The sequence below is a fragment of the Rissa tridactyla genome, chromosome 1, assembly GCF_028500815.1.
Source record: "Rissa tridactyla isolate bRisTri1 chromosome 1, bRisTri1.patW.cur.20221130, whole genome shotgun sequence".
Taxonomy (NCBI): Eukaryota; Metazoa; Chordata; class Aves; order Charadriiformes; family Laridae; genus Rissa; species Rissa tridactyla.
This window is the reverse complement of record NC_071466.1, coordinates 73,041,088-73,067,373: the sequence shown is the minus strand read 5'-3', so window position 1 is coordinate 73,067,373 and position 26,286 is coordinate 73,041,088. Positions and strand designations below refer to the sequence as shown.

The 26,286-nt window shown below is 45.1% G+C and overlaps 2 protein-coding genes across 2 annotated transcripts in view; both read left to right on the top strand.

Annotated features, from left to right (window-relative positions):
• The window catches only part of NPAS2 (neuronal PAS domain protein 2), a 108,337-nt gene extending 90,883 nt beyond the window's left edge, over positions 1-17,454 (top strand). Inside the window, exons 16-21 of the mRNA XM_054224846.1 lie at positions 4,772-4,918; positions 10,893-11,087; positions 12,272-12,474; positions 12,909-13,001; positions 14,588-14,774; positions 15,968-17,454. Coding sequence (XP_054080821.1) covers positions 4,772-4,918; positions 10,893-11,087; positions 12,272-12,474; positions 12,909-13,001; positions 14,588-14,774; positions 15,968-16,150 — 1,008 coding nt within the window. The 3' untranslated portion in view covers positions 16,151-17,454. The remainder of the gene's footprint in view (positions 1-4,771; positions 4,919-10,892; positions 11,088-12,271; positions 12,475-12,908; positions 13,002-14,587; positions 14,775-15,967) is intronic.
• Positions 17,455-20,487: 3,033 nt separating this feature from the next.
• RPL31 (ribosomal protein L31) lies at positions 20,488-25,945 on the top strand. The gene is made up of 5 exons (XM_054212706.1): positions 20,488-20,598; positions 21,303-21,419; positions 22,985-23,110; positions 25,237-25,349; positions 25,879-25,945. Exons 2-5 carry the CDS (start codon positions 21,313-21,315, stop codon positions 25,908-25,910), a joined length of 378 nt encoding a protein of 125 aa, XP_054068681.1. The 5' UTR covers positions 20,488-20,598; positions 21,303-21,312; the 3' UTR covers positions 25,911-25,945.
• Positions 25,946-26,286: the final 341 nt, after the last annotated feature.

Below are 26,286 nucleotides of genomic sequence, written 5' to 3'. Positions count from 1 at the left end.
AAAATGTTCTTACTGGCACGCTAGTTCCATTTCTTCTCTGCCAAATCAGAGCGCCATTGAGTCACATGGCCACTGGTTCAGCCTTTTTGGGCTGGCTAAATCTCAGTGAAAGGAAGAGGGCTGGCTCGAGTCTGTCTACACAGGCAGCCCTCTTCTCAACTGGCAGAAAAGTCACAGCAATGCGCCTGGCAAAGCTAAAGATGGAGCTTCCCTCAATACGGAGCGGGGAAATAGCACCAGGACGCTGCAGCTCAGGTTGCCGAGGCTCACATCTCATAGCAATACTCTTGGGAAAAGTAGCAAGTCTCCAAAGACTTGGGTGATTTTCATAAAACATGATGAAAATTATGAAACTATTCTGTACTTCCCACCTTAAAATAATAAACGTGTCAGCCTACAGCAAGATAACCCATTATTTAAAAGACAAGGTGCCTGCAGCACTAAGCAAGCGAGTGCCAAAACCCAGGTACGCGTGCTTCCCACCACCACCATTTCCTCGGTTTCTCAGTTGACCATTTCACAGCAGTTTAGCGGCAGAACACAAGTTCATCGCTTTCAGCTATAGCGCAGCCGGGCGCCCCGCTGCCAGCCCAGGAGGAGCTGGGCAGGTTGCTCCCCTCTGCTGTTCTGCTGCTCACCCTCAGCTGAAGGTGACCCATGGCAGAGGCTGAAAGGCCGAGCCTGGCCACATAAGGACCCGATGCTCTGACAGGCATCCTTGCGGCTAATGTTCAGCTATGGGGCAGCGGCAGAAGGGGAAGGACATTTTAAGTGGCCACAACCGCAGCGAGCAGCCAGCTTCTGCCTCAGGCGCCATCTGCTTGAACTTTGATTAGTTGTATTTCGAGCAAAGGCTGCGATGGTTTTGTCTCCGCCGAAATGTGGTTGTAGCTTCTGCCTTGCTTGTTTGAATGAACAGGCAGCGCAGCACTAGATGTCGCCTGAATGTAAATGGTTTACTTTAAACCAAGTGCTCCCTATTAGAATATTTGTTTGTTTGCCTTCCTCATTGTAATAAATTAAAATCCCTTACAACACAGCGGATGCTGATGACTGAATAATAATTAGCACTAATAATCCGTTTGGGATTGCGCAGGTGTTATTGAGAAGACAGGAAGAAGGAACAAATTGTTTGGTGAGCTGCAAAACTAATGAAACTCGGTTTCCCAGGGGCTGTACCTCGCAAGGCTGGTGCAGCGACCCAGCTTTTCCCCCAGGAGGAAGGGACGAGTGGATCCCTCTCTCCTTCGCTCAGCTATAGCTTTCATGAAATTACAGCAACCTGCTACTTTTGAGATTCTCACAACTCTGTTTGCATGTCTCTAGCATTAGCCAGAAGGATGGGAAGTGGGAAGGTAGGCAGAGATGAAAGGAAAGCAAGGAAAAACCAAGCTAAAGAATAAAGTGGGTCTCTTTTCTTTACCCGGCTACCTATTGTCATGAAACTGGGAAGAGAATGTCTTTGAGGTGTCCATCCTTTTGTTCATCACATCTGAAACTGGGGATCATCCTGAAAGACACAGGGGCCGTAGGTTCCCCACCATGGCTGCAACCCCCCAGCACCTAGAGAGAGGGAGGGAACCCTGGCACCCTGGGGTGGCACTCAGTAGAGAGAAATGTCCCTCCTCGGGCACGGTCCAGCTGGCCTCTTTCAGACGTCCATGCTGGTGGGGAGGAGTCACAGCCCAGAATGGCTGGTCCCTCTCCCCAGGCTGTACAGCCTACCTGGGCCATCACCACCATCGAGCCTGTCCCTACCGGAACGCCTGCCAACACGATCCCAAAAGCATCACTCTTTTTTTCTTTTTTTTTGAGAAAGCTGACTAAAATTATTGCTGTGGGGTTTTTGTCCGCATTAACAAAACCTTGACTAAACTGGTGATCCTTTCATAGGCTTAGTCTTCCATGTTTGACTGTACCTGGAAAGCTGGCACAAGTATAACATGCACTTTTCTGAGAATCCTACAGAAACTTGTACATAAGCAAGTGAGATGAAGAGCAACTTCTTCTGATGGCAGAGTGATAGCTGTGCAGTGTTTTCTGTGGAACATTTTGAGTTAGGATCTTTTAATTTATTATTTCTCCCTTAATTAGTAGATCATTTAATGATCTTCAGATAAATACTCTCTGGTACAGGTCAATTGCTGATAGTGTCCCATTGTACAAAAACAATAGAAGCTTTGTAATCATAGGGGTCCCTGCTGGAGTTATCAACAAATTTGGGGGTGAGAGTGGGAAAGGGAAAAAAGCAAAAGAGAAAGTTCTTTGTCTTCTTCTGTAATGGCTTTCACTCTAGTAGAGCAGCTAATTGTTGCTGGTAAGTGTATTAATACAAAAAGCGCATCAAAAAGAAAACAAAAGGACAATACTAGATAAATATGCTACATAAAAGAAGATGATGAAAAAAAATTAAGGAATAATAATTTAAAATCAACAACAATATGTTTTTCTGTGCCACTTCGCTAAGCCAATTCAAATTCAAAACTAAGGCCTGGAAGTGGATTTTGTTTCTTATTGAGGTATAAAACAATTATAAAACCATCTGTCATAAAATTCCTTACATTTTTTAATTGAAGAAAATCGGGTTCCTTTCCCAAAGTGTCTTCAAGAAGTTCACACATTACTGAAAAGTCTGCCATCAGCAAGTCAGGCAGTTAAAATGAAGCTTTTGAGCAAAATTGTTTTTAATTCCTTTCTGATAAGGACCCTTTTATAGACTTGAGTACTCCTCACTAACAGAGTTCATACAGAGAGAATTAGGTTGCAAGACTCGGCTTTTTAAAAAATCCTGTACAGACCCAGGCTGAAGCAGGACTTGGCTGCATCTCATCTGAGCAAGCCATAGCGTCATTTCACTCGTAAAATGAGGGTACCTGGGACTCCTCAGAAACATGGAGTTGGGCTGCACCCAGCAGCACTGGACGCTCCCTTGAGTCACTTGTCCTTGTTCCCAAATGTCAGAGGTTTCCACTCGTCCATTCCGCAGGTTAATACTTTATACATGGAATAGAAAAAGAGAGACACCTCTCTCTGACTTCCCCTCTTTAGCACCAATTAAGAGTAAGACCAACTTCCCTTCAGGGGGTCTGACACCATTTTTCTGCCCTGGGGGAGGACCAGGTCGCAGACGACAGCGCTGCTGTTTGAAGGCAAAATCGCCGCGGATCACGGCGCTGGAGGCCAAGTGCTCACATTATCTCCTTGGGCAGACCGTGCAAGCTGCAAGCACTCGCAGATACCTCTGCCACCAAAGTGGGCTCTGAGGGCTTCTGCCAGCAGCAACTGCACGGGCCACCTTAGCAGCCCTCCTTGCCCCTAAGCAGGGCTGGCCATGAAGCTCCCCTCCACCTTGCCACCACTCTTGGAGCGGTGACCTGCCAGATTGTGCGGGAAAGCCCCGCTCCACCTGGTAAATAGAAATAAACCTTCTGAAGTTCTCATCCTTTCTCACCTAAAGGCCATTTACTTGGGGATTTCAGCCTTGATGGAGGGAATGTGAAGGTATTTCATGTATTTAGCTGGCTTAAGGCAAAGCAGTTAGGTGATGTAGATCTGACCTATCACATTTAGTCTTCTCTAAGTAGCCAGAAAATTCATTTAACTGTACAGTGCTGCTAGCACCAGAGCTCTCCTTAGTTCCCTTCTTGTCAGCATTTTTGTTTTCCCATTGAAAAGCCAAGTGCACCTCCATGGAGCAAGAAGGCTCCAGCAGCATCCATCAGTTCACCCACTGGAACAACCACAGGAACAGGGCACCATTTTCAAGTCACAGCAAAATCATTATTTTTCTTTTGCCTGGACACTCACAGCACATGTTTTCAGAGAGGTCTTGGAATCCTCAATTACAGAAAAGCTTACAGATTTTTTGAAGTTATTCTTTTTCCCAAAGACTGGTTTTTTTTTTATTTTTGGAACATGAGCTCATGCAAAGCAACTATTCCAAAGCCTATTAAAGTAATGGTTAACTTTGGTGGACTTTGAATCATATCCCAACATGCCAAATGAAACCAGGAATTTATTGCCGTGTTAGTCCCCTCACACTTATTGAATGATTCTGCTTGGTGCCAGGTATGGCTGCTACCTGAGGCTGTGCTTTCTTCTTGACCCCGATTAGCGATCTCCATTTTATATTATTATTATTATTATTATTATTATTATTATTATTATTATTTAGAATAGCCTTTCCCCCACTGAGCTGAGCTATTTATTCATTTTACTTCATGCACAAAAATAACTTAATGAGTATTTCTTGCAGCTTGACTACTACTCACCTGTAGAAATCTAGAAAATGTTTATTGCGGTCAGCTGTCGCGTGATGCTATAGTAAGTCTTCAGCAGAATAAACCATTGCAGCATTGCTATTTCTGCGTGGAAAAAGGAAAGCGTTAGTAAAACACATCTGGAATATACAGTTATGACACACTAAGGGCTCCAAACTACAGGCTAATAAAAATAATGCACTCATTTGCCATCCAATTAAGATGCTCTTGATATTTTAATGTAGCATACTCTCAAAAACAGTCCTTCTGATAATTCCCTAACAGAATGGGGTCAGCTGTAAGCAGATCACTCTGAGGCAATTTAATATATGTGCGTAAAATTGAAAATAGACAAGATTTATCTCTGCCTAGATGTTAGTATATTACAAACACGTCTTTTATTCCTTTGGCTGTGCTTTACAATCAAAAAACCAATAACTTCTTACAGAACAATGTTCTATTGAGGCGTGTTTCTATTATAATGACTGATTTTCCCCCCTTTTTTTTTTCAGTTCTCGGCACAGTTCAGCATGTTCCAGACCATCAAGGACCAGCTAGAGCAGCGGACCCGGATCCTGCAGGCCAACATCCGGTGGCAGCAGGAGGAGCTCCAGAAGATCCAGGAGCAGCTCTGCCTGGTCCAGGACTCCAGTGTACAGGTGCGTTACTGCTGGGAGGGACAGAGCAAAGCAACCTCTCTCGCACGGACGTTGATAGGGTTGACAACCTAAAATGAGCTGCAGGGTCCAGGAAACCTGGACATGAGGAAACCAGCCTATCTGAATGAGGATGTTGCCCTCTGAAAGCCTCTTGAGTAACCTACGTCAAAAAAGACTTAAGAGCTCTCTGGAAGAAGAGAAGGAAGAAATATTTCAACCTTAGGAGGAGGAGAAGAATTTGGGTCATTTGCAGTAGAATTTTAACACTTTATCTACTGAGTCTTCAGATTGAGCAGCTGTAATAGAAAAGTTTTTAAGTTCAGACTCTGCAATGATTCTGTCTCTCCAGTTCGTTAGGTTCCATCCAGTCACTGCTTGCTTCATGTTGGCATCACTAGTGCTCAGTATGTCGTCTGTCCAGCTCTTCCTTAGCCAACAGCCCTCCTTCAGGCAGTGCTCATCTCTTTCATCTGCTCCCCGTTTTCCTGAGCCTACCCCAGCCCAGATACAGAGCACGAGAGATTAATTTCCTTGTCATGTTAAAAAAAACCCCAGAGCTCTGCTGGTGTTCATTTGTTCACACCTAGGAGGTGTCTGAATTTGTTCTTCACTGGACCAGCTTAAGCCTTTAGGGAGAAGCTGACTGAGGCGGCTCTTCTGCCTTTGATACCTCCTACACAGAGCTAGAATTCACCAAGTACAGTATCTGCTTTTAATTCAGCAAGTACAGTATCTGCTTTGTACTACCCCTCGTGTCCACCACACCTCAGAAATAATAGCAAGTGCAGCTCAGTACCTTGCAGGTTCCACTTAACAACAAACGGACAAATCATCCAGTTTTATGGAAGTTTTCTGAGCACAGGGTGATGACTGCTATGTTCCTCGTAATTTAACTATAAATGCCAGCTTAAATGACCCTTGCTAGAAATGTTGCATTGGGGACCCACTGTGAGTATTGTACTAACAAGTTTCTTTTAGAAGACAAGCTGTCTCACTGAAACGAATGTCTCGAAGAATATTTTAAGCACAGGATGAAAACCTGGGACCTGCTGAAGCCAATGGGGATTTCGCTCCCAGCTTCCACAGAAATAGACTCTCACCCATCATCAGCATCTGTGAAATACAGTTTCACGTATTAAAACAAATTGGGATTGTATGTTTAGGCAATTAAGGAATCAATGAAGTCAAATTAGAAACTTTGCCACCTAAGTTGCTGCACGTGCACTGCTGTAGGGCAGCACAGCAATGGTAGGTCCCAAAACCAGGACTCCCTGTTCCTGGTGCCATGCAAGCATATAAGTAGACCAGGTTTAACTTCAGTCTATTTCTTCTATTGGTTCTGCGCTGACTTTGATTAATGGGAAGAGAAAGTCTCTCTGCAATTAACTGGCCTTCACTTCAGAATCATGTCATATGTCTGAAAGCTATTATTGTTATTACGAATATCAAGAGACGTGATATTCTCACTTCCTCTCTTTTTAATTGGGTGAAAACCATTACTCTCTCCTGGTGAAGTCTTCAATAGTCACATACACTCATCCTTTTTTTTTTTTTTTTTTGCATAATTCAGGCAGAAATAGAAGATCAGAGCACGTTCTTATATGCAGGAAATGGATTTTATTTTTACATAGCTGTATCCCATATGTGCAAGGGTACATTTAATAACCCGAAGACCACGGGACAGATTCTCAGATATGCTCATAAGGAGCTCAAGCAGAGAGAAGAGGCGTCTCAGTGGGTAACTGGTGGGTAGTTCTGTACTGCCCACCTCATACCAATTTGTAGCTCTGAGGTGATTTGTAGCACTTGGGTGATCCCCTCCCCCATGAAGACTGTACCAGGTTGGACCAAATATTTTCCGACCGGTACAAGTTCTCTGGTGTCAGTACTGACCGTTTCCCAGCTTACTGCAGATGCAGAATTGGAGGGCCGCTCAGAAATGCAGGGGCTGCATACCCACCTGAAGGGGCAATGCTGGATGGGGAGGGTCATCCTCTGTAGTTCAAGTACCTTTCAGTCTCCTCAGAGCAATCAAACAAGGCGATGAGATGCGAGGGGTCACACTGACTCACGGCCAGGCCCTCTTTCTTCTCCCACTTTCTCTAGATTAAAAAAAAAAAAAACAAACAACAAAAAACCACAAAGAAATTACTGTGCTGTTGCAGGGATAGAGTGAGGCCAGGAATTAGCTTTGTCTTATTTGGCCAGGGACAACTTAAAAGAAAGCTTCACGCTTTTGCATGCCACGCTTTTGTGACTCACAAGCGGCTAGGAGTAAACTGTTAAATCGGAAATCCAACCACGTGCTTTGCCGCACGGATTTCATCATTCAGGGAGCTGGATGTCTGCAGACATTGATCCATGTCTATTATCAGAGCTACAAAGCATAGTAGCAAACAGGCGAGCTTTATGATCAAGCACATTTCTGGTCTCTTTAATATTCTGCATCGAAGAGCTGTAAGCATGAGGGAGTGCTGTAGGCTGTCTGAAAAGGGGGAAGTGTTCTCCGTCTTTCCCTCTTTAGCTGTTTTATTAGCATACCTTCCCCACTGGTTCACTCCCTTCCACACAGAAGTGTACAGGTAGCTCTGCAGAGAATTAAGCCCCATTTCCATTTCCTTCAGAGATCTTCAAAACTGTAGTACGGCAGTCCACCAAGAAACGCTTTCCCAACCGGACAGATGTTGAGCACCGTAGTCTGCGTTAGAAACTATTTCCAAGAGCCTTGTGCGATGAAAGATGAAACTAGCAGGAGGGTTGTGGGCCCTGAACAAAACTGTTCAAAACCCCATTAAATCCCTGTTACTGCTTTTCCTGCCAAACTAAAGTGTGAAGGACAGGAGCAGCAAGAGTAACCTCAGAAGTCTGAAGGATGCTGTGTCTGCTCCAGATTTGAACAGCCTAGCTAATGAACTGCGGACGGGGAGGAAGGCAGAAGGGCTGAGCCTGACCAGCCTGCAAGAACTGCAAACGAGACCATCCACAGACACCCATCATTTGCAAACCAGGCTCCTTGGAAATCAGTGAATCTCAGCTTCCCTGTGCTGTGCTTCTCATTTTTCCTTATTTTACCGAAAGAAAGAGTCTTGATGTCTGTAATGATGAGCCCAAAAGCTATAATCCCCTGATTATCCAAAGGACAGGTAAAGTCAGAGCCGTCTTCCTCACGACATCTTGCCAATTGATTCATCCATTAGCCGTAGGGACCATCTATCTCGGAATGAGGGGGCAGTGGTGTCAGAGGGTCCCTCTCCTCCCTCACTGCTTTGCTGCGTATGTTAACAAGCTGGCCAATTAAAACATATTTGTAAGATGCTTCACTGACCCTGCAGTCCACAAAATCAGCCACAAGACACGTCATTAGCAGCAGTGCAGTTAGGGGGACGCTAATTTATCTACTTGGATTTGCTTAGACTGGGAAAGATTTCATTCTTTCGTAGGGGGTTTCTGCTGTTATTTAAAGCTGCTGTATTTCAGTGTTCCATGGGAATTCAGACAGGACTATCACAAAAGAGGTACATTATGAAAAAACACCGTTAAGTTTTGTACAAATGAAGCATGTTCGTGCTTTTAGGCTTAGCTAGCAGGTAGAAATTCCACACTTCGATCCTCTCTCAGCTTAACTTTTGTTTTGATGAGGGATCTTGAGTCTTCCAGTTCTGCAGGGACACAGGTTAAATGGCACCATCGCTTCGTGCCCTGAGCTTGTTTTTTCCAGGACATTTATGTTCAGACGGTAATAATGCTGCTTTGGCCATTATAATGCAACGGAGAGTCCCTAGGTATGAAACACTCGCAGCCCTCTCAGGGTATGAACACATGAGCGAATGAAATTGGTTTACTGGGATAAACTTGGTTGTAAATTTATAGCATATTAGCTGCCAATCATTAACTGTGCATGTTCCTACCCAGTGGCACACTCTGGTAATTGCAAAGTAGGTTACTCTGCTGTCTTTCAAGGATAAGCTCCTTGGTCTTCACCTGGAAGTGAGGCATGCACACAAGCAGGTCCCTGCAAAGTAAGTCGCTTGCTGCAAGCTCCCACCCTGCCTGATGTTTGCATCAATAGATATTGACTTTGCGTTGGATAAACTTAGTATTTCTCCAGCACTGTGCACCATGTACAGGGAGGGCACAAGATAATCCTCCTGAAGGTCTTAATACCAGTGGGCTCATGCTCCCCATCCTGTTTCTGAAACACAGCACTTGCTTTACCTGTTCTGAATTTTATATCAAATGGCTTTTTATCAAATTTTATATCAATGGCGATCAGTTTCATCGCTAGAGCTAATCAAGTGAGTTCATTTACTAAACATGTCCTCCTATATGCAGAAAATAAACACGAAAACGAATTTTCATAATTTCTGTCTTTGATTTATTCATAATAAGACCTATTTACTTGGCAGAAGTTGCGAGACCATCTGTCTTTCTGATATGTAATGGCTCCAAACTCAGTGAGCAGTGTTTTTAAAAGAAAACACTCGGAGCTAGTTTCAGACCTGCTGCGAGCAGCCCCAACTCTGCTACTTGACCCATTTATTTCTATCAGACATCTCTGAGATGTGGTTGGCCTACAGCACCTAAAACAAGCCGTTGCTTTAGGTCCATTAACATTTCCCTTAATTGTCCCTCTCTCCCAGCTGATTAATGTAAGCTTTGTCTGTACCTTTTTTCTGAGTAAAATCTTGGCACACAGAAATTCATTAAAAATTTATCATATTTAAATAAAACCTGGGTTTTAAAAGCTAGATAAATAAGTACAAATACGATGGATCAACCCATACTTAAGCAAAGAAAAGCAATGTATTCTGCCGGTCCTTTGGAGAAAGGTATGGGTTTTTTCCAAGAAAAATTAGAGGGGACATGATAGTTTAGGGAATTGTTAATATAGCAATAAGCTGCAGAAAGGTGTACTAATTACTGGGCGTACCTCAGATATACTGCTAGGCATGAGACTGATGGATGAATAATGAAGACAATAATTGTGATCCTGATTTCATTTAAACCCTAAGTAGCTCCACTTAAACTAATGGAGTTCCACACGTGTAGCAGTGGTGTGGAATCAGAATCAGATCCAAAAATGCCTTCGACTCCCTGGGATGCGTACCTCCGTACAGTCCTCTGTGGCAAGAGGCTAGCTTCAGAATACTGCAAAGATAGCTTGTAGCATTAATAATTCATAGTTTTTAAAGATGCCTTTTTCCTTTATACAGCTATAATAAAAGAAATAGCCTCTAGAAAAGCAAAAAATCGCCAAGCCCTACAACTTTTAAAGAAGAAAGCCTCTTGCAATGCAGGCATGGAGAGCATATCATTTGCAGAAACTCTAACAGAGAAGCTGCTACCTCTTTTGCAGAAGTCAAATGCGGGCATGGTGAGGAAAAATACCGTGTGACAGTTACCTGATGGGAAATCAGATAAATGACAGCGACTGTCTGTTTACACATCTTCTCAATGATAAGGACACAGCCATTCAACAGACAGCTCTGGCCCGACTGTGGCCTCATTAAAAACATTCAACAGCCCAACTGTATGTCAGGTGTTGAATTTCCAGAGACAAATTCAAAAGCAGCCCTGTCTGAAAGGCAGGCTGATTTGGTTGAAAGGAGAAATGAAAGGACTGAAAAGACATGGAGTTACTCTCTTCTCTCTGGTCAGGATGCTCCAGAACACGGTGAATGTACACGGAACTGCTCTTACAAGTGCTGTGCCTGCCCCATGGAAAGAGGACTTGTACCTTCAGGACACATTTCATGAGTAACAAATGCACTTACAGAACAAGAAATCAAGAAACTAGAGACAGCAGAACCGTTAACGTAGGAAAGATAGGTGATTTCCAACGAACAGTAAATGCATAGTGAATCCAGAAATGTGGTAACTTTATTTTAGAATATATCTTTGGATTTAATTCTGTCACCTTCATTATCCGGGACAGCTGGGCTATGCAAATAAACCCTCCCCCCTTCTTCTCCAGATGTTCCTACAGCAGCCAACGGTGTCCCTGAGCTTTACCAATACTCAGCAGCCAGAGCCACAGCAGCTACAGCAGAGGTCAGGGGCCATTTCGCAGCAGCAGCTTGTCCCCAGTCCTCAACTTCAAGGGCAAATTGCATCTTCGCAAACAGCGAACCAGCAAGCACTGAGAGAAGCAAGCGTGATATCGAGCCAGGTAATCATTTCTTTGAACCGAGAAGCATTTATATGGGAAGAAGATGCTGTTATTAAACAACGAAGTTAAAACATGTCAGTCCCGTAAGTGTGCCTCTGCCTTTCCTTCCCTATTCTCCTATATAAGGGCAGCCTATACAAAGGGTCTCCCTTCAGCATTTACATTACCTTAAATCCCTTTTTTAAGACGTCAGTCAGGAGGGCTGCTTGAGCAGCTGTTTCAGCTTGAAAACTGAGCAGGGGGGGTATGCAAAAGGTGTGGATGACTTATTTTTAGCTGAACGTGAAAGAAACCTGACCGACCACACTGGAAACTAGCAATAGTGGTGTCAGCAGTGCAACCTCTCAAACTAAGCTTTACCCCCGGCTTGCTCCCTGAATCCAGCCGGACGCCACTGATGCAATGAAGCCTGCTGTTTGGTGCAGTGGCACATGGCGGGAATACCTGGAGATTTGTGTGAGACCCCCAGGTTGTGAGTGTAACAGATTCCCGCACAGGGAAATAAAGTTCAGCCTCAGCTAGAGATAATGGAGACCCCTGAAAGCTAGTAGGTTTGGCACAGGTTTCTTATTGCTGGCTCCTTGGTATTTACATTTTTTTTGTTCTTTCACCCACCTGTTGTACCTGCCTTCGCAGAATACTTAGCTTCTGTTTCTGTTACCTGAGCGTATGGCAAACATAGCTGCACCATTATCTTCAGACCCCTCAGCTGTAGCTTTTAACCTCCTACATACCCGTATTATAATGACTCTATTAAAATAAAAAGTGTATCCGCATTATAAATAGAAAAAAACCCACCATATTTTTTTTTTCTTTAATAAGGTTTAGTGGGCTTTTACAGCAGCGCTAATCGCACCAGTGCTAAGACACTCATCGTGCCTTCACGGGGTGGTATTTTGCCTCCTGAACTGCTCGATGGCAGGACCGGGGGCGGCTTTGCTTTCGCAGCGCCCTGGAGCCAAGGGTTTTGCGGGCCGGTTACACAAAGCGTGGGGCAGCAGCGGCTACGAGAGCGGCGGCCGGCTACCGGAGTGCTATCGCTTCTTAATGATTATTTCTCATCGTATTAAGGGCGACTGCGCCCCCGCCGCGCTGCCCGCCGTTCACGCATTCCCCACGCAGCGGTCAGGGGCCCCGCTGGAGTTTCGCTCTCCCGCCCCCTTCTCCTCATCTCTCTCTTGCAGGGCGCGAAGGCGGGGCGGAGCGCGGAGCTGGCTGCGCGGAGCGCGGAGCTGCCGGCGGGCGGCGGCCGCCCCCCCCGCGGCGCGCCCCCGCCCTTCGCCGCAGCCCCCGGCGGCGGCGGCGGCGCGGCGCCCCCTGGCGGCCTGACGCGGGGCAGCACCCCCGGACCGCCCGCCGCCGGCTGCAGCCACGACCAGCAGCTCAGGTAAGGGTCCCGGTCCCGGCGCACACACACACACACCCAGGGAGGTGGGGGGTCTCCGGCTTTGTCTTCACGGCCTCAGGCTGCCCTGGGTGGGCGGCGGGGGAGGGCATCCAGCTGGACATGTCAACCAAAAAAAACACTGGGAGAGCACAAACACACGCCCTTCCCACCAGCAGGAATTTCAGGAGATTTCACTCCCCTGAAATCCTAGCGCCCAGCTCCCCAGCGAGGCACCCACGTTACCAGAAAGGGCTCCCCTAAATGTCACACTGGATGTGCCAGCTGTGGCCGAGAGCTGAGGTTATACCTCCTAATGCTCAGCCTTGTGCCGTGCCTGCAAAAGCGTCCTGCCTCTGTTTTCAAAATCTGGGATTTGTGTGGTCCTTCTGTCACAGCAACATCACTTTTCCTTTTTTTCCTCCCCCCCATGCCAGGCTGCTGCTCAGCCAGCCCATTCAGCCCATGATGCCTGGATCCTGTAACGCAAGACACGCTTCGGACCTCAGCATGGCAGGATCCCAGGCTAAGTATGTGACTTGCCAAAGACAAAACATCCAAGTTGCTTTTTGACAGGCAATAGCCTTCTTTAGTAAGATGACGAAGGAGCTATAAATACCGTGAGCGTGTTACTGTGCTGAGCCTGCCTTCCAGTGGCAGGGTCAGCCTTACCCTGCCTGCTCACATCAGGAAGGATGACAGAGAGAAACGCAGCATGCCAGCGGCATTTTAACAACCCAAGATGGATGGAGGGGGGGGAATTTTTCTCCCTCATGTGATGCTTGCCTCAGCCCTGGAACTTCTGAGCCACCAAGGTAAATGTGAGAGAGAAAGCCAGCACTGGCACGGTTGAAATGACCACTGCAGTGAGACGCTGGTGCAACACCAGTGGAGCTATGCCTGATCTAGAACTGACAGAACCAACAGGCTCCTGCGCCTGAGCGTCCTCGGAAAAGCCGCTGAATGAACCACCTCAGTTGTCTCCTTAAAACTCAGATGAAGGAAGCAGAAAACACCAGTCAGAAAATGCTTTGCTGCTTTATTTTTCCCCTTAGCCGTTCTTTGTCACTCTACTGTGTGAGCTGCTAAAATAACAAGGCAGCTGTTTGCACATCATTACTTTAAAAGTAATTCTGTATGTCATCTCAGCAATGTAGGTATTCAGTACTTCTTTTTTTAAACATGACTATTGCTGTTTAAGATTATCTCAAGTTAAACTTCTCAACTTTAAATATACAGCATTTTAGATCCGCTTTTAAGCAAATAAATAAAAGAGACCTGAGATGCAAAGATGCATCTCCCAGTTCATGCAGACTTCCTGACTGCCGGGACCCTTTTTTTCAGAGCTCACATACCTAAGTACCCAAACCCTTGCATTTCTGACTAACCCCTAATGTTGAACAGCTGTTGAGCGAACACACGCCACACTATGATCTCATCACCCATTACAGGATAAACAGAATTGGGCTGGGCTGGCAATAGCTCCACTGTGGTTTTGCCCACAGCCTTCCACAAAACAACACATACTCGTTTCACTATGCAAAAGCAGGCTGGCAGCAGGAGCGGAGCATTTTGTTTCTGGCCCATCCCTTGCTCCAGAGGACTTCTAGAGGCTTCTTCTGTTCCTACAGTGCGGCTCACAGCTATGGGAACTGCTGACCATACTTGGCAATACGTATATGAGCAGCTTAAGAAGTAATCAACCCTACCCTTCCCTCTGTAGGAGATTACCACCCCCACAGGCAGTCACAGGGGAGCACGGGCAGCAGAACAGTGTTTACTTCGCCACCGCTGCAGTTTAGAGCTCAGCATAGTAATACAGAATCCAAGGCCATTTGGTTTAATGAGCCTGGGTTGTGAATGCTGTGGCCGAAGAGAAGAAATCACAATCTTTAATGAATCTAAAATGTGGTCTGGATTTTGAGGTGAGATGTATGCTGCCCTCCAAGTCCAGCTCGTGCTGTTAGCAGTGCCATCATTCCTATTAGCAGGTCCAGTGCACTGGAATCCTTTACTAGGAATTATTTATGAAGACTAGGGACTTCCATCCCTATCCTAAGAGAATATCTTTGCTTGCTGTGTTTGTTCCTGATTGGTTTACTTTTTTCTTCCACAGGTATTCTCAAACCCAACAAATGTTTCAAAGTTTGGAAGTGCAGACTTCCAGCAGCGGCTCTCCAATCATACTGATGGGACAAGCAGTGTTAAACCAAGGGTTCGCCACTACACCTCCTTCCCAGCCATCCTCTCTGCCACCTATGCAACTCCAGCACCAACAGCATCAGCAACAACGCTACCTGCAGGTAGGGCAGGACAAAGAGGATGGTGTATAAAATGTACACACAGAGTATTAAGGCGAACGGGCTGTGCAAACGGGGCCCCTAGTTTCAACTGGAGCCTGATCAGGGCAGCAATGGCCACTTTAGAGATATTGAAATGCGCAAGACACTGATACAGTTGCATGTACCCCTCCAGTACAGCAAGGGAGCAGTAAAAACAGTCAGAATATTTCACAGGAAATTACGGATTCTGTACATTGGAAACATAATCAGATTATCCTGGATATATTTAAAGTGTATTTCTAGATGGAGAAAATCACTGCCTTAGGATTTATTCTGTACTCTTTATTCAGTATAAAATTTGCTTAGTTTACAAGTCAAAAGATAATTTTTAATTACCAGCATCAACGTAAAATGAGATCTGGATCAGATATCTGGATCCCTTCAGTAAATTAACATATTTCTTCAACTCCACAAGGCAAAGAAGATAAACTGGAGCACATTGCCTGGAAGAACCAGGTGATTTGAAGATGTAAAAATACTTATTTTTTGACCTAATTCAACACATACTAAAGTAAAAGGGATGGGGGGAAATGAGGTGTCTCTGTATTAACTCAAAAGGAGCTGAACTCAGTCTATAAAACCTCACATATCCACTGGAACCATTGAAAGAGTATCATCAACATCAAATTATTAAACTCTTGTTATTGAAATGAAATCCATAATCATAGCTGAGAATTAATGAAAAAAACTATGGCAGATACCGTTCCCAATAAAAGCATCTGCAAAATGCACATCGACTTCACCACTGCAAGGTCACACCTTATTGTAAACTCACAAAAGAGGAAGGGCTAGAAGGGACAGCGTGAGATCCACTACGATCCCCCGTTTCATTTCTGTTCCACTTCATCCATCCACCCGTGTCATTTCTGACACGTTCGCCCACCCTGCTCCCAAACAGGCTTTTCAGGATGACCTGCAAATCCTAGGCAGTGCATTCTTACTAGAAAAACTTTTCTCAATGCCTAATTGTAATGTTCTTCATTGCAATTTATGTCCATTCCTTCCAGCATTAGGTAAGCTAACCCCATGCCAAACAGCCCCAGAAATAAAAGCCAGCAAACTAGTACTATTTTTAAGCACCTTGTACACTGAGGATGAAGAGCTTTAACATGTGAAAGAATCGAACGCCACGATGAATTTTATTTTATCTGTAGGTGCCAACACCAAGTTCTTTGCACAATGAGCCACCCGATTCTTTGCTCCTGCCATCTTACTCACCACAGCAAGGAAATATGGGGTATCATCAGACACAGCAGCAGCAGCAGCAACAACAACTAACATCAAGAAGAAGCAATAGCTTATCAGAATCATCAAATGTACCACAGCCACTGCGATAAGAGTCCCACCAGCACAATCAATGCACGATTAGCTTTAACCAATGGGCACATGGGGCAGAAGAGAATGACTTTGTACTTACTGTTCTGGCTTTTGCACAAGCATTCCTTTCAAAGCTCTATGACAGAAGTACGCCACAGAGTGCAAGACTTCCACAGACAGTGCATTTACAACATGCTGGATTCAGTTTGCGCTGTCTTGTGAGCACAGGATGTACTGACAGAGCAAAATAAAAAGGAACGCTATCCCACACAGCCTCCATCATCAATGGGTGCACGGGAGGAGGCGTTCAATCTCGGCGTGTCACTCTGAAAGCTATCCGGCAATTCCAAAAGACTGTTGACAGACTCATGAGGTACTTGGCCTTCACTGTTTCAGTTCTTCTTTTGTGTATGAAAAGCACTGCATCAAAGGTCTATTGAGGAGAGAACAAGAAATTATTTTTATTATGATTATTGTTATTATTTTGCACAACTGCACAGAGGACAAAACCTAGGCACTTTCTGTAAAGAGAAGTTTGTTTCCTTATTCTTGTGGCCAAATTAGCAGATCCAATGGAGGAGAAAGCCCAGTCATTGGTGAAGATGGTCTACAGCTCATAACCCTTGATTTAGAATCTGAAAAGTATTATGCAGCTTACCCTAACTGTTCTTCGTTACTAAGAAACAAACAAACAAACAAACAAAAAAAACCCCACCCACAACCCACACTGGACTGTTTTCTATATGAATTGTGATTGCAAAGGGGAACTGTAAGCACAATCATGCAACTCTCCAACAGTACAACATGGATCCTTCTTCAACCTAAATAACTCACCCACTGCAACTCTCTGAGAAATATGCACTGTGTTTTGGCCCACTGACTCGGGATGCTGCAGACTATTACATATCTCTTTCATTATAACATTTAGGATTGAATTTTCCTTTTGGGGGGAAAGAAAGAAATGCACTTTTCGCTTTTTTTGTATGTTTTCTGTTGATATGTTTCTAAGAAAGATTTTATGTAATTATTAAATAAAAAGTAGTGTATTGTACAGCTGTTGTAATAATGACCTATTTCTATATAAAATAAAATTATATGGAATTATGTGGAAATTATTTTGTATATGAAATATCAACTCATTTCACAAGTATAAAGATTGTGCTTGTGCTTTTTTGTGAGTGGATATTTTGTAATAAACTAATGAATTAGAAATGTTTTTGTGAAGGGAACTACTGTTTCATGCTATATACAACTCAAACTATTATTTTTTTTTTCCATTTAATGATGGACAGTTGTCTTTATTTGTAGAATAAAATAAAATAATATAGCCAAATGGCTTTATTGCAGGACTTGCACACATTTTCCTGTGGCTGTTCAACTATGTGATTCACTTCAGATTGCTACTGTTAGCTGTAGCCTGGCAAAGTGTTTGGCACAAGTATTATCCTGTGGGACCTTTCTCATAGCATAGACAACAAGAATGACAGCTCAGGAAGTTATATTAGCTGCTAGCCCAGACAGCTCGTGTTAAGCTCCTTTAAAACTTTAAAGACCTCAGGCAGGTCTATACTTCCAACCAACCAGTTTTACACGAGGACAAAACAGGTGATTTAAAGAATGGTTTGACCCAGCACATAGAATCATAGAATGATAGAATCTTCATGGTTGGAAAGGACCTTTGAGATCATCCAGTCCAACCATACACACACACACACACACAAAAACCCCCAAAAACCCAACAACCTACAATCTCTGCCCTTCAGAGCATGCCCTGAAGTGCCACACCTAGATGTTTCTTAAATACCTCTAGGGATGGTGACTCAACCACCTCCCTGGGCAGGCTGTTCCAGTGCCTGACCACTCTTTCAGTAAAGTAATTCTTCCTAATATCTAACCTAAACCTCCCCTGCCACAACTTCAGACCATTTCCTCTGGTCCTGTCATTATTCACCTGGGAGAAGAGGCCAACACCCACCTCTCTCCAGCCTCCTTTCAGGTAGTTGTAGAGGGCAATGAGGTCTCCCCTCAGCCTCCTCTTCTCCAAGCTAAACATGCCCAGCTCCCTCAGCCTCTCCTCATGTGACCTGGTCTCCAGACCCCTCACCAGCCTGGTAGCTCTCCTCTGGACACGCTCCAGCACTTCAATGTCCCTCTTGTACAGAGGGGCCCAGAACTGAACACAGTACTCGAGGTGAGGCCTCACCAGTGCCGAGTACAGAGGCACCATCACTTTCCTGCTCCTGCTGGCCACACTATTCTTGATACAGGCCAGGATGCTCTTGGCCCTCTTGGCCACCTGGGCACACTGCTGGCTCATGTTAAGCTGGCTCCACTAGCATCCCCAGGTCCTTTTCTGCTTTGGCCCATGTCCAGCTTTGGTGTGTTAAGACATGGCAAATTGACTACGGGATGGAGCAGCCAAGGCACAGGTCTGCTTTCCCTTTGCTGACTCTGCTGCAGGAGCAGCAACCACCAACACAGAACGAGGTGGATAACGGAGCACAGTAATTTGTTCATTCACTGTGGTGAGACTGAAAGGGGATGCTCCTCAGGGGCAGCTTGCAGCCGCCCGAGCCAACGTTAGCTTCAAGAGAGCGCAGACTATGCCACCCTTCCCACTCTTGAGTACCAAGGATCATGTCACCAGGGCCCACGTGTTCAGCTCTGGTTTCTATGCCAGTGGAACAATGGAGATAATTGGGCTGGGAGCTGGAAATGGTTAAAAGTAAACTTTCAAAGAAATGAAAAAGGTTCATTTGCCCCAAGTTCTGAAAAAGCTAAAAATCTCCTGGAGAAAACCCACTGGCAAAATGACCTTGCTGCTTCGACAGCAAGACTGGCTGGTAGCACCGATGGGTGCCCGTGTATTTCAGTCCGTACAATCCCTTTGTTTTACTACATTGAAGGAATATTGGGGAATCAAATATCTGGTCTCTAAAAAGTGTTGAGAGACCAGATCTAATCTCTAAGAAAGTGTTTTTACTGCCAACTTTAGGTACCAGCCTGAGTTAGCCTGCTCATCTCATTAAACTCTTGCAGTCAGTGAAGCAAGAGTGACCCCACCAGATGAAGATTAAAGAGCTAAACCTTAGGGTGCTTTCACTTGGATGTCTGAAGGAACCTCTCTCCATTAACTATAGAAAAACCTTAGTGAAGGCCAGTTAGCTAAGTTAGAGGCTAACTCCATAAATTCCACCCGCTCCTGTAACGGCTTATTCTGGGAAACGGGAGAGGAAATTTGTTTCTAGGCTAAAATGTTCATGCAGGAAAGAGGAAATGAAGGAACAAGAGCACCTCAGAGAAAGTCTCTGTGGAAGCAGCACCTGAGGGATGTCAACTACTATGATGGCAGTCACAGGAAGAGAAAATTCACTTAAGAATTTGTTTTACCCTCAGGGTTATAATACACCCTCACGTCTCCTGATTGCCAGTGGGTACGTCCAATCCAAGCTCAGCCTCGGAGCAAACACTTATGTTTCTAAAACCTGCAGTACCGTTGTTAACAGGGAGAAACTGTGAATAGGGTGGGGCTGACTTCCAATAAACTGGCTTATTGTATTGTTTGGAAGGATACAGAGCACTTGCAAGAACAGATTTACATCGATACCTAGTTTTTCATGCTCTGTCTCATTTCCTCCCCGTACACTCATTCTGGTTTTGGATTATGGCACTTTTTCCCTGTTTAAACGCACACGCAATGTCAGTCCTCTTCATAGAGCTGGGCTGTTCCTCTAGTTCATTATAGCCAAGACTGGGCTTGTTCCAACATAATCACCCAGACTGGGTCATTTCTCTAGCCAGGCGGCCAGAGACGGTGGTTACACCAGACCACTGCCCCACGCTGGAATACACGGTTTTCTGAATAGAGGTCTAACAGAGGTTTCTGAACAGGGCAATCTGCCTGTTACAAGCACAACCACCCCCAAGCCGAGCTCCCAGTACGATGCGCAGCATGAAAGGAGTAAATAGGGGGGCAAGTAGGTAGGCGGCTACTCAGAGCCATGAGGGCCAAGCCCGGGGAGGCAGCTCTGGCTTCCTCAGCCGTGAGGGGACACTCTTTTTCCCAGGTAACGGTGCTGTAGAAGCCTCCCTGCAACTATCCCGAAGTACACAGCCAGCAAGCCAGGGCAGTTGGGAGCAGCGGCCGGGAGCGGTCGGAGCACGCAGGCAAGGCCGGCTCCCGCCTCAGGCCCTGAGGGCGGGCCGCGCCCCTTCTCAGGCCTCCCACCGACCGGCGGCCGGGGCGGAAAGAGCCCGGGGCCACCCCTTCCAGGGTCAGAGGATCCCTCGCCGCCCTCAGTATCGTTAGAGGCACGGACGGACAATCCCCGCTCCCTTCCGCGCATGCGCGCCGCCGCCTGAGCAGGCCCCTCCCTGCGCCGGCGCAGTCGGTCCCCGCCGCATCCCGGAAGGGCTCCTCGCTCCCACAGGCCCTTGCGAGCTCCTTTCCGGCCTGTGCCCGGGCAGGGTGAGTGGTGGCCCCGTCGAATCCGCCTCCATCCGCCTGACAGACCCCCGCGGCGGGGGCGATCCTCGGCCTGGCCCGGCGTGGGGGGCGGCCCGGCGCGGGGGGCACCGTCTGGTTCCCCTCGGCGGGGCCGCGTTCGGCGGGGCTGGGGCCCATCTCCCTTCCCCCCGCCCCCCCTTCCCCATCCAGGCCTGCGCTGAGGCGGGCAGGGCGCGGGCCCCGGGCGGCCTGCGGGGCGCTTGTAGGGGGAGTACGGTCATGGCGAGGGAGGAGGAAGCCGTAGGCCCCCGTCAGTCCCGGGAAGGAGACCCTGTGGCACCGTCATCTCCTTTCTGGGACGGGCCGAGCTGTCATTCTGGGTCGCCGGGAAGCAGGAAGGGGCTTTGGGACATAAAGAAGCAGGACGGGGTGGATTTAAGGGTGAAGGCCTGAGCCCGGTCGTCTTGGGAAGCGGCCGAAGAGTCCCGCTTGTGTATCACGCTCCTGCTGGGGAGATGAGAGTAAAGTATCTGCGATGCTGAAAAGTTGCTGCTTAAAACCTGCAACTGGTGCGACTCCGGGGATGAATTAATCTTAAATAAGTTTCTGAATGTGGGAATTGTGTGGCTTGTAAGGAGCTGGGGACGACGGGAGGAGGGAAGGTGACGGGTAAAAAGTCTGTGGAAGCTGAGTCTGCGTTTGACATGTGCACGGGTGCTTTTCAGGGTTGCTCAGATGGCTCCTGCAAAGAAAGGTGGTGAGAAGAAGAAGGGACGCTCCGCCATCAATGAGGTGGTAACTAGGGAATATACCATCAACATTCACAAGCGGATCCATGGCGTGTAAGTTCCTTGTCTTTATCAGTGAAATTGGCCTTATGTAAAATGGGATTTGGAAGTGGATGCAGTAGGTTTTAAACGGCAGAGAACAGCTGTCCTTACCGGCACTGATGCTAACGTGTGATGTTTCAGCCTCTTGTGCTACAGTTGTGTCCTGAGGAAGTGGCTCTGTACTTGTGCGGACCTATACTTGCAGGTGGCTTTCAGGAACAAGTCTGTTTCTATTTTTTGTGAGTGTTCCTGGACGTAATTTGAAGGCAGATCTGTTTTCCTCAGTGCACAGGTCGTCATTCTTTCCCAAGCGAAGTCTAAAAATTTAGCCCACTGCAGAAAGTTTTAGAAATTAAATATTGTTTTAATCAAATGATTGGCTCCGTGCTTGTGGCTAAATTGTGTGAGGTGTAAACTGGAGTATGATTTTGAGTTGAACAATATTTGTTGTGCGTAGATGAGAGTAACTTTTTACCTGACGAAATGTTGAACCTCATACACTGTGTAGTAGTAAAGTGCTTGAGAGGACTTGTTGAGGAACTGCATCTCCCTTGAATTCTCTCTATGTGTTTGGCTACAATCACGTGGCAGGAAACTATATCCAAATCAAAACAATTAGTGAAATTGCTGAAGTTAAAATAGGAGAGCAATAAGACAGTGGGCTAATACAAAAATTATGGGTGAGGATGGGAGGCAATGGTACCTTTGGATGGCAATAAGATGTTCTGGCCTTGCTTGTTGATTGTTTATGTCAATTCAGTCTATTAATGATGATGATCCTGCTATCGTTTTTTCTTTTGGGGTTATCCTCTTTTTGGGCATGAAGTGCTAGGGGTGAAATACTCTTTGTTTAATGCTTGTCTCACTTGTAATCATTCACCCACCCCTGATTTCTAGCACTAAATACCAACAGTATTGTGCATGTAATACTAAATATAGCCCACTATGGGATCTTAGACCCTACTGAGACTATAGTCGCATGTCACAGTGTAGGTATAACATCTACAGCAAAGCACTCGCGTTGCAGCTATAACTTTCAGTGTACATCTGTCCATAATAGGAATGAGACAAGCTATACTTGCAAAAAAACCAGTTCTGATGGTGGTCCAGTCGTGATGACATGAAGAAAATAACGACCAAATATTGTTTAGCTGAAGCTGTTATTCAGAATAGCATCATTTTTGTTCTTCTGCTGTTTATTTCAATACTGAACAGTTCTGTCAAGTTTGTATTAACCATAGGCCTTATCTGTGAAAGCTCTGATCTCTTCAGTAACACTGCAAGAAGTTTTCCTGTCAACATGCTAGAAATAAGATGCGGGAGATGTTGCAGCTGCAAAATTGTACTGAAATTATTCTACATAAGTACATGTAGTTTCTATTAGGCATGGACATTAATGTTAGCAGCTATCTACCAGAGTAAAGGTCTGGTCATACTACAGTGCATCAATTTATCTGCTGTTGAACACAATTATTTCGATTGTATGTTTAGGGAATGTCAGTGGTTGAGTGCTGCAACAAGTGTCCTGTGCTGACAGTTTCCTGAAGTTAAAGAAATTGCTCTTCTGTTTGTCCTAGGGGCTTCAAGAAACGAGCACCGCGTGCTCTCAAGGAAATCCGTAAATTTGCGATGAAGGAAATGGGTACTCCCGATGTTCGCATTGACACCAGATTGAACAAAGCAGTCTGGGCTAAAGGAATAAGGTAGGTTTCTGCAGTTTTCCTTATTGGGTGAGGAAGAACCTTGTAACTGTGTACGTAGGGGTGCAGGACTTGGAGGGGTAGAAAAATTTGTATATTTCTTGCAATGTTTGCTTTTTCTTTGCAAGTGCTTCCTTTCTTACAATGTGCGTGCCAAACTACTCTTCCTGTCACCTCTACGTTCTGTTCAGCTCCCTCAGTGTACTTGCAGCAAAGCTTTGATAAACTCTGGAATTGAAAGAACTTCATTCTACCTCGGATAAGAATAAAGCAAAGGAAAGAAGGAATGCAAGGTTTGGGGTGGGGCAGGGGTGAGGATTAGGGTATTGTAATACCGGAGTACCCCAATCCCTACTGCAGCAGGCAGTTTTTAGAAACATGTCTTCTTAGTGCTACCTACAGTCCCAGGCTAAGTACCTGGGATTTGTGTAATGCGTTTGAACAGGATTAGGTTTTGAAGCATGCTGAATTGATAAATAATACACAAAGAAATAATGAGGTGTCTTTTAAATGGGGCCATTAATCTTGTCTTGAAAGTACAAGTAGTTTTGGGGGCCAAAACATTACAACTTGTGTTACATCGTTGCTAGAGGCAGCTGATGTGGCATTTGACATGTGTGAAGATGGTCCAAAGGGACTCCTGTGAGTAGTGGAACCTCTTAAACCATAATAAAAGGTTAAGTGGTAGGGATTAATACTGTGATTGATAACACTCGATATGCATGAACCCTTGTTTTAAACCATGTCTTCTAGGAGTTGGATTCCTGAATTTAGCCTATGATATATTTACAATCCTTTACCTGGAGTTGTGTGTTCAGGCCAACTCTTCTTCAAAATTTGAGTGGGAAGATGGGACTAAGTTACTGGTCGTTCTGGGCAGGGGTTCTCTCTCCTTCCTGTTGAGCTGTTCCAGTTCATAGGCGATGAAGAAGTAATAATTGAGCCAGGTGACAGCATAACTTCAGAGCTTAGCAGCGAGGCTCGTAACCAGGACTTCCTTGTATTAACTTGCAGAAGTGCATTCTGTGAAGTGGGGAGTCATCACATCTGCTTTTCCAGCATGAGTTTAACTGCTGTTTTCACTAGTTAGAATAGATAATGTACGCAAAGTAAAATACCTTCCTCTGGAAGGATCGTGAGAAGCTAAAATCACAGTGTCAGCTAGCGTGATAGTGAAAGATCTAAGTAAACTAGTGAAAAATGTGTTTGACTTGTTTCAAGAAGTGAGTAAATCGAAGTAAGTTCCCTTGTCTTAATTACTGGGTCCGTCTGATTTAGTAAGTCTGCTGTGAGAACGTACAGCAAGGAGGAAGTTCCTTCTCATAGTCTATGGAGCAAAGCACTCTGAGCAGGAGTTTTCCAAAATCCTGAGTTCACTTGAGGGAGGTTACTTTAAAAACGGTGTGAAGAAATAATTTTGTGCCTTCCCTCAGCAGCATCTTTTGGGCAATATTAGGGGAGTACACTAAGCTGTGACTTGCTCATTAAGAACAAAATCATCTAAGTGATTTAGTTGTGCTTCTGTGGGCTTTGTGAGGAAGAAATGTTGATCAGTTGTATGCCCATAAATAAGATCTTGGTTCAGGTTTATAATGCTCACTAGAATTTCCACATGACTTCTGGCACACAGATTGGGCAGTACTCTGACTCTTGACAGGCTTTCAGAACAGATTTCCCCCCCCTGCCCCCCTCATTATTTTCTGTGCAAGTAATAAATGCTTGTTAGTAACAGCTGCTTGCTGATCATGTTCATGCTGTGCTTCATGATCAGCTTCAGAATATACTTCCTGGCTCAGCAGTGGACTGACGGCTCACGTATGACTTTATGCTCCCACTGTATTATGGATTCATCTTATTGAAGGCTCATTTAACTCTTACCTGCTCACTTGAACAAAAACCAAAACAAAACAGAAAAGCTCCTCTAAAGCAAACAGTACAATCTCTAAGGTACACAAGTTCACTCTTGTTGTCATGCTGGGATAGAAACAGAATTGACTTATCATGTCTTTGCACAAATAGGCAAAGCTTAAGAATTTGGGGAAGGGGAGTAGTTACCACGGAGCAAAGAACTTTTATTGTCTGTGAATTAACAGGTTTCATTGAAAATTAACTTGTCATCTTCACTTTAGGAATGTTCCTTACCGAATCCGTGTGCGTTTGTCCAGAAAGCGCAATGAGGATGAAGATTCACCAAACAAGCTATACACACTGGTTACCTATGTACCAGTCACAACATTCAAAGGTAAGGTTGCATGCCATCTCTCTTCCTCCACGCCGTGTTTTTTCTGAACAAGTAGCAAAGTGGGACCGCTCCTCCTGCAAGGCGAAATTCAAATGGAAAGCATGATCAAACTGCTGGCTTTAACTAGCTGTGCTGTAGAGAACAGGGCTACTAGCTTGCCTGATCGGCATTGAAGAGTAAATACAGAATTTAGTGAAACAATGATGTGAATCTTGAGAGAATAAAAAAAACACTGTCAGTAGTCTTTAAGGTTTTTTTCCTATATACAGTACATCCTGTGATGTGAAAAGCTCAAGCAGGTTGAGCCTTTTCTGCTTGTCATCTGAGAAGTAGCCTATTTGCAGAATTGATTTAACATGAAGTTTCTGTTTTAACATTTGGTGAAATACTTGCCGATATAGTTTGCTCTTACAGAAGTAGATCAGCAAATTAGCTTTGAAACTCTAGGTGGACTTTCTTGTGAAGACTTGCGTATATATAAAGGGGATTGTCCTAGTAATAGGTGGTGATAGAATTTCTTGTTTTGCAGGTCTACAGACAGTCAACGTGGATGAAAATTAAACTGATTTTCATTACAATAAAAGGATAAAAAGAAAGTTTACTCCTAAGGTGGTTTTTTTTTTTATTGTCCTGTCTCTTCAAGCTGTCATCCGTGAAGCATTGAGTTGAACAGGTGACAAGCTTTTAAAGTATCTTGCTTTCTTTGGGCTTGTACATAATGGTATAATTTTCATAATTAAAGGTAGTGTAGACTTCTGCTATATGTGAATGGAATAAGGAGGAGACACAAACATTCGTATGTGGGTGGCAAAGTCCTAGTGTTTTGTTCCTATGGGAATAAAGAGCTATTAATTACATAGGTATTTTAAGTTAAGGCCAAGTTTGTTTAAAAAACAAACAAAAAAAGCCAACCCCCCCCAAACTGTAAGATCAATAC

Coding starts and splice junctions, on each gene's coding strand:
- RPL31 (XM_054212706.1), top strand. CDS start 21,313: ATGGCTCCTGCAAAGAAAGGTGGTGAGAAGAAGAAGGGACGCTCCGCC. Junction 21,420..22,984: donor CACAAGCGGATCCATGGCGT/GTAAGTTCCTTG, acceptor TGTTTGTCCTAG/GGGCTTCAAGAAACGAGCAC. Junction 23,111..25,236: donor GTCTGGGCTAAAGGAATAAG/GTAGGTTTCTGC, acceptor TCTTCACTTTAG/GAATGTTCCTTACCGAATCC.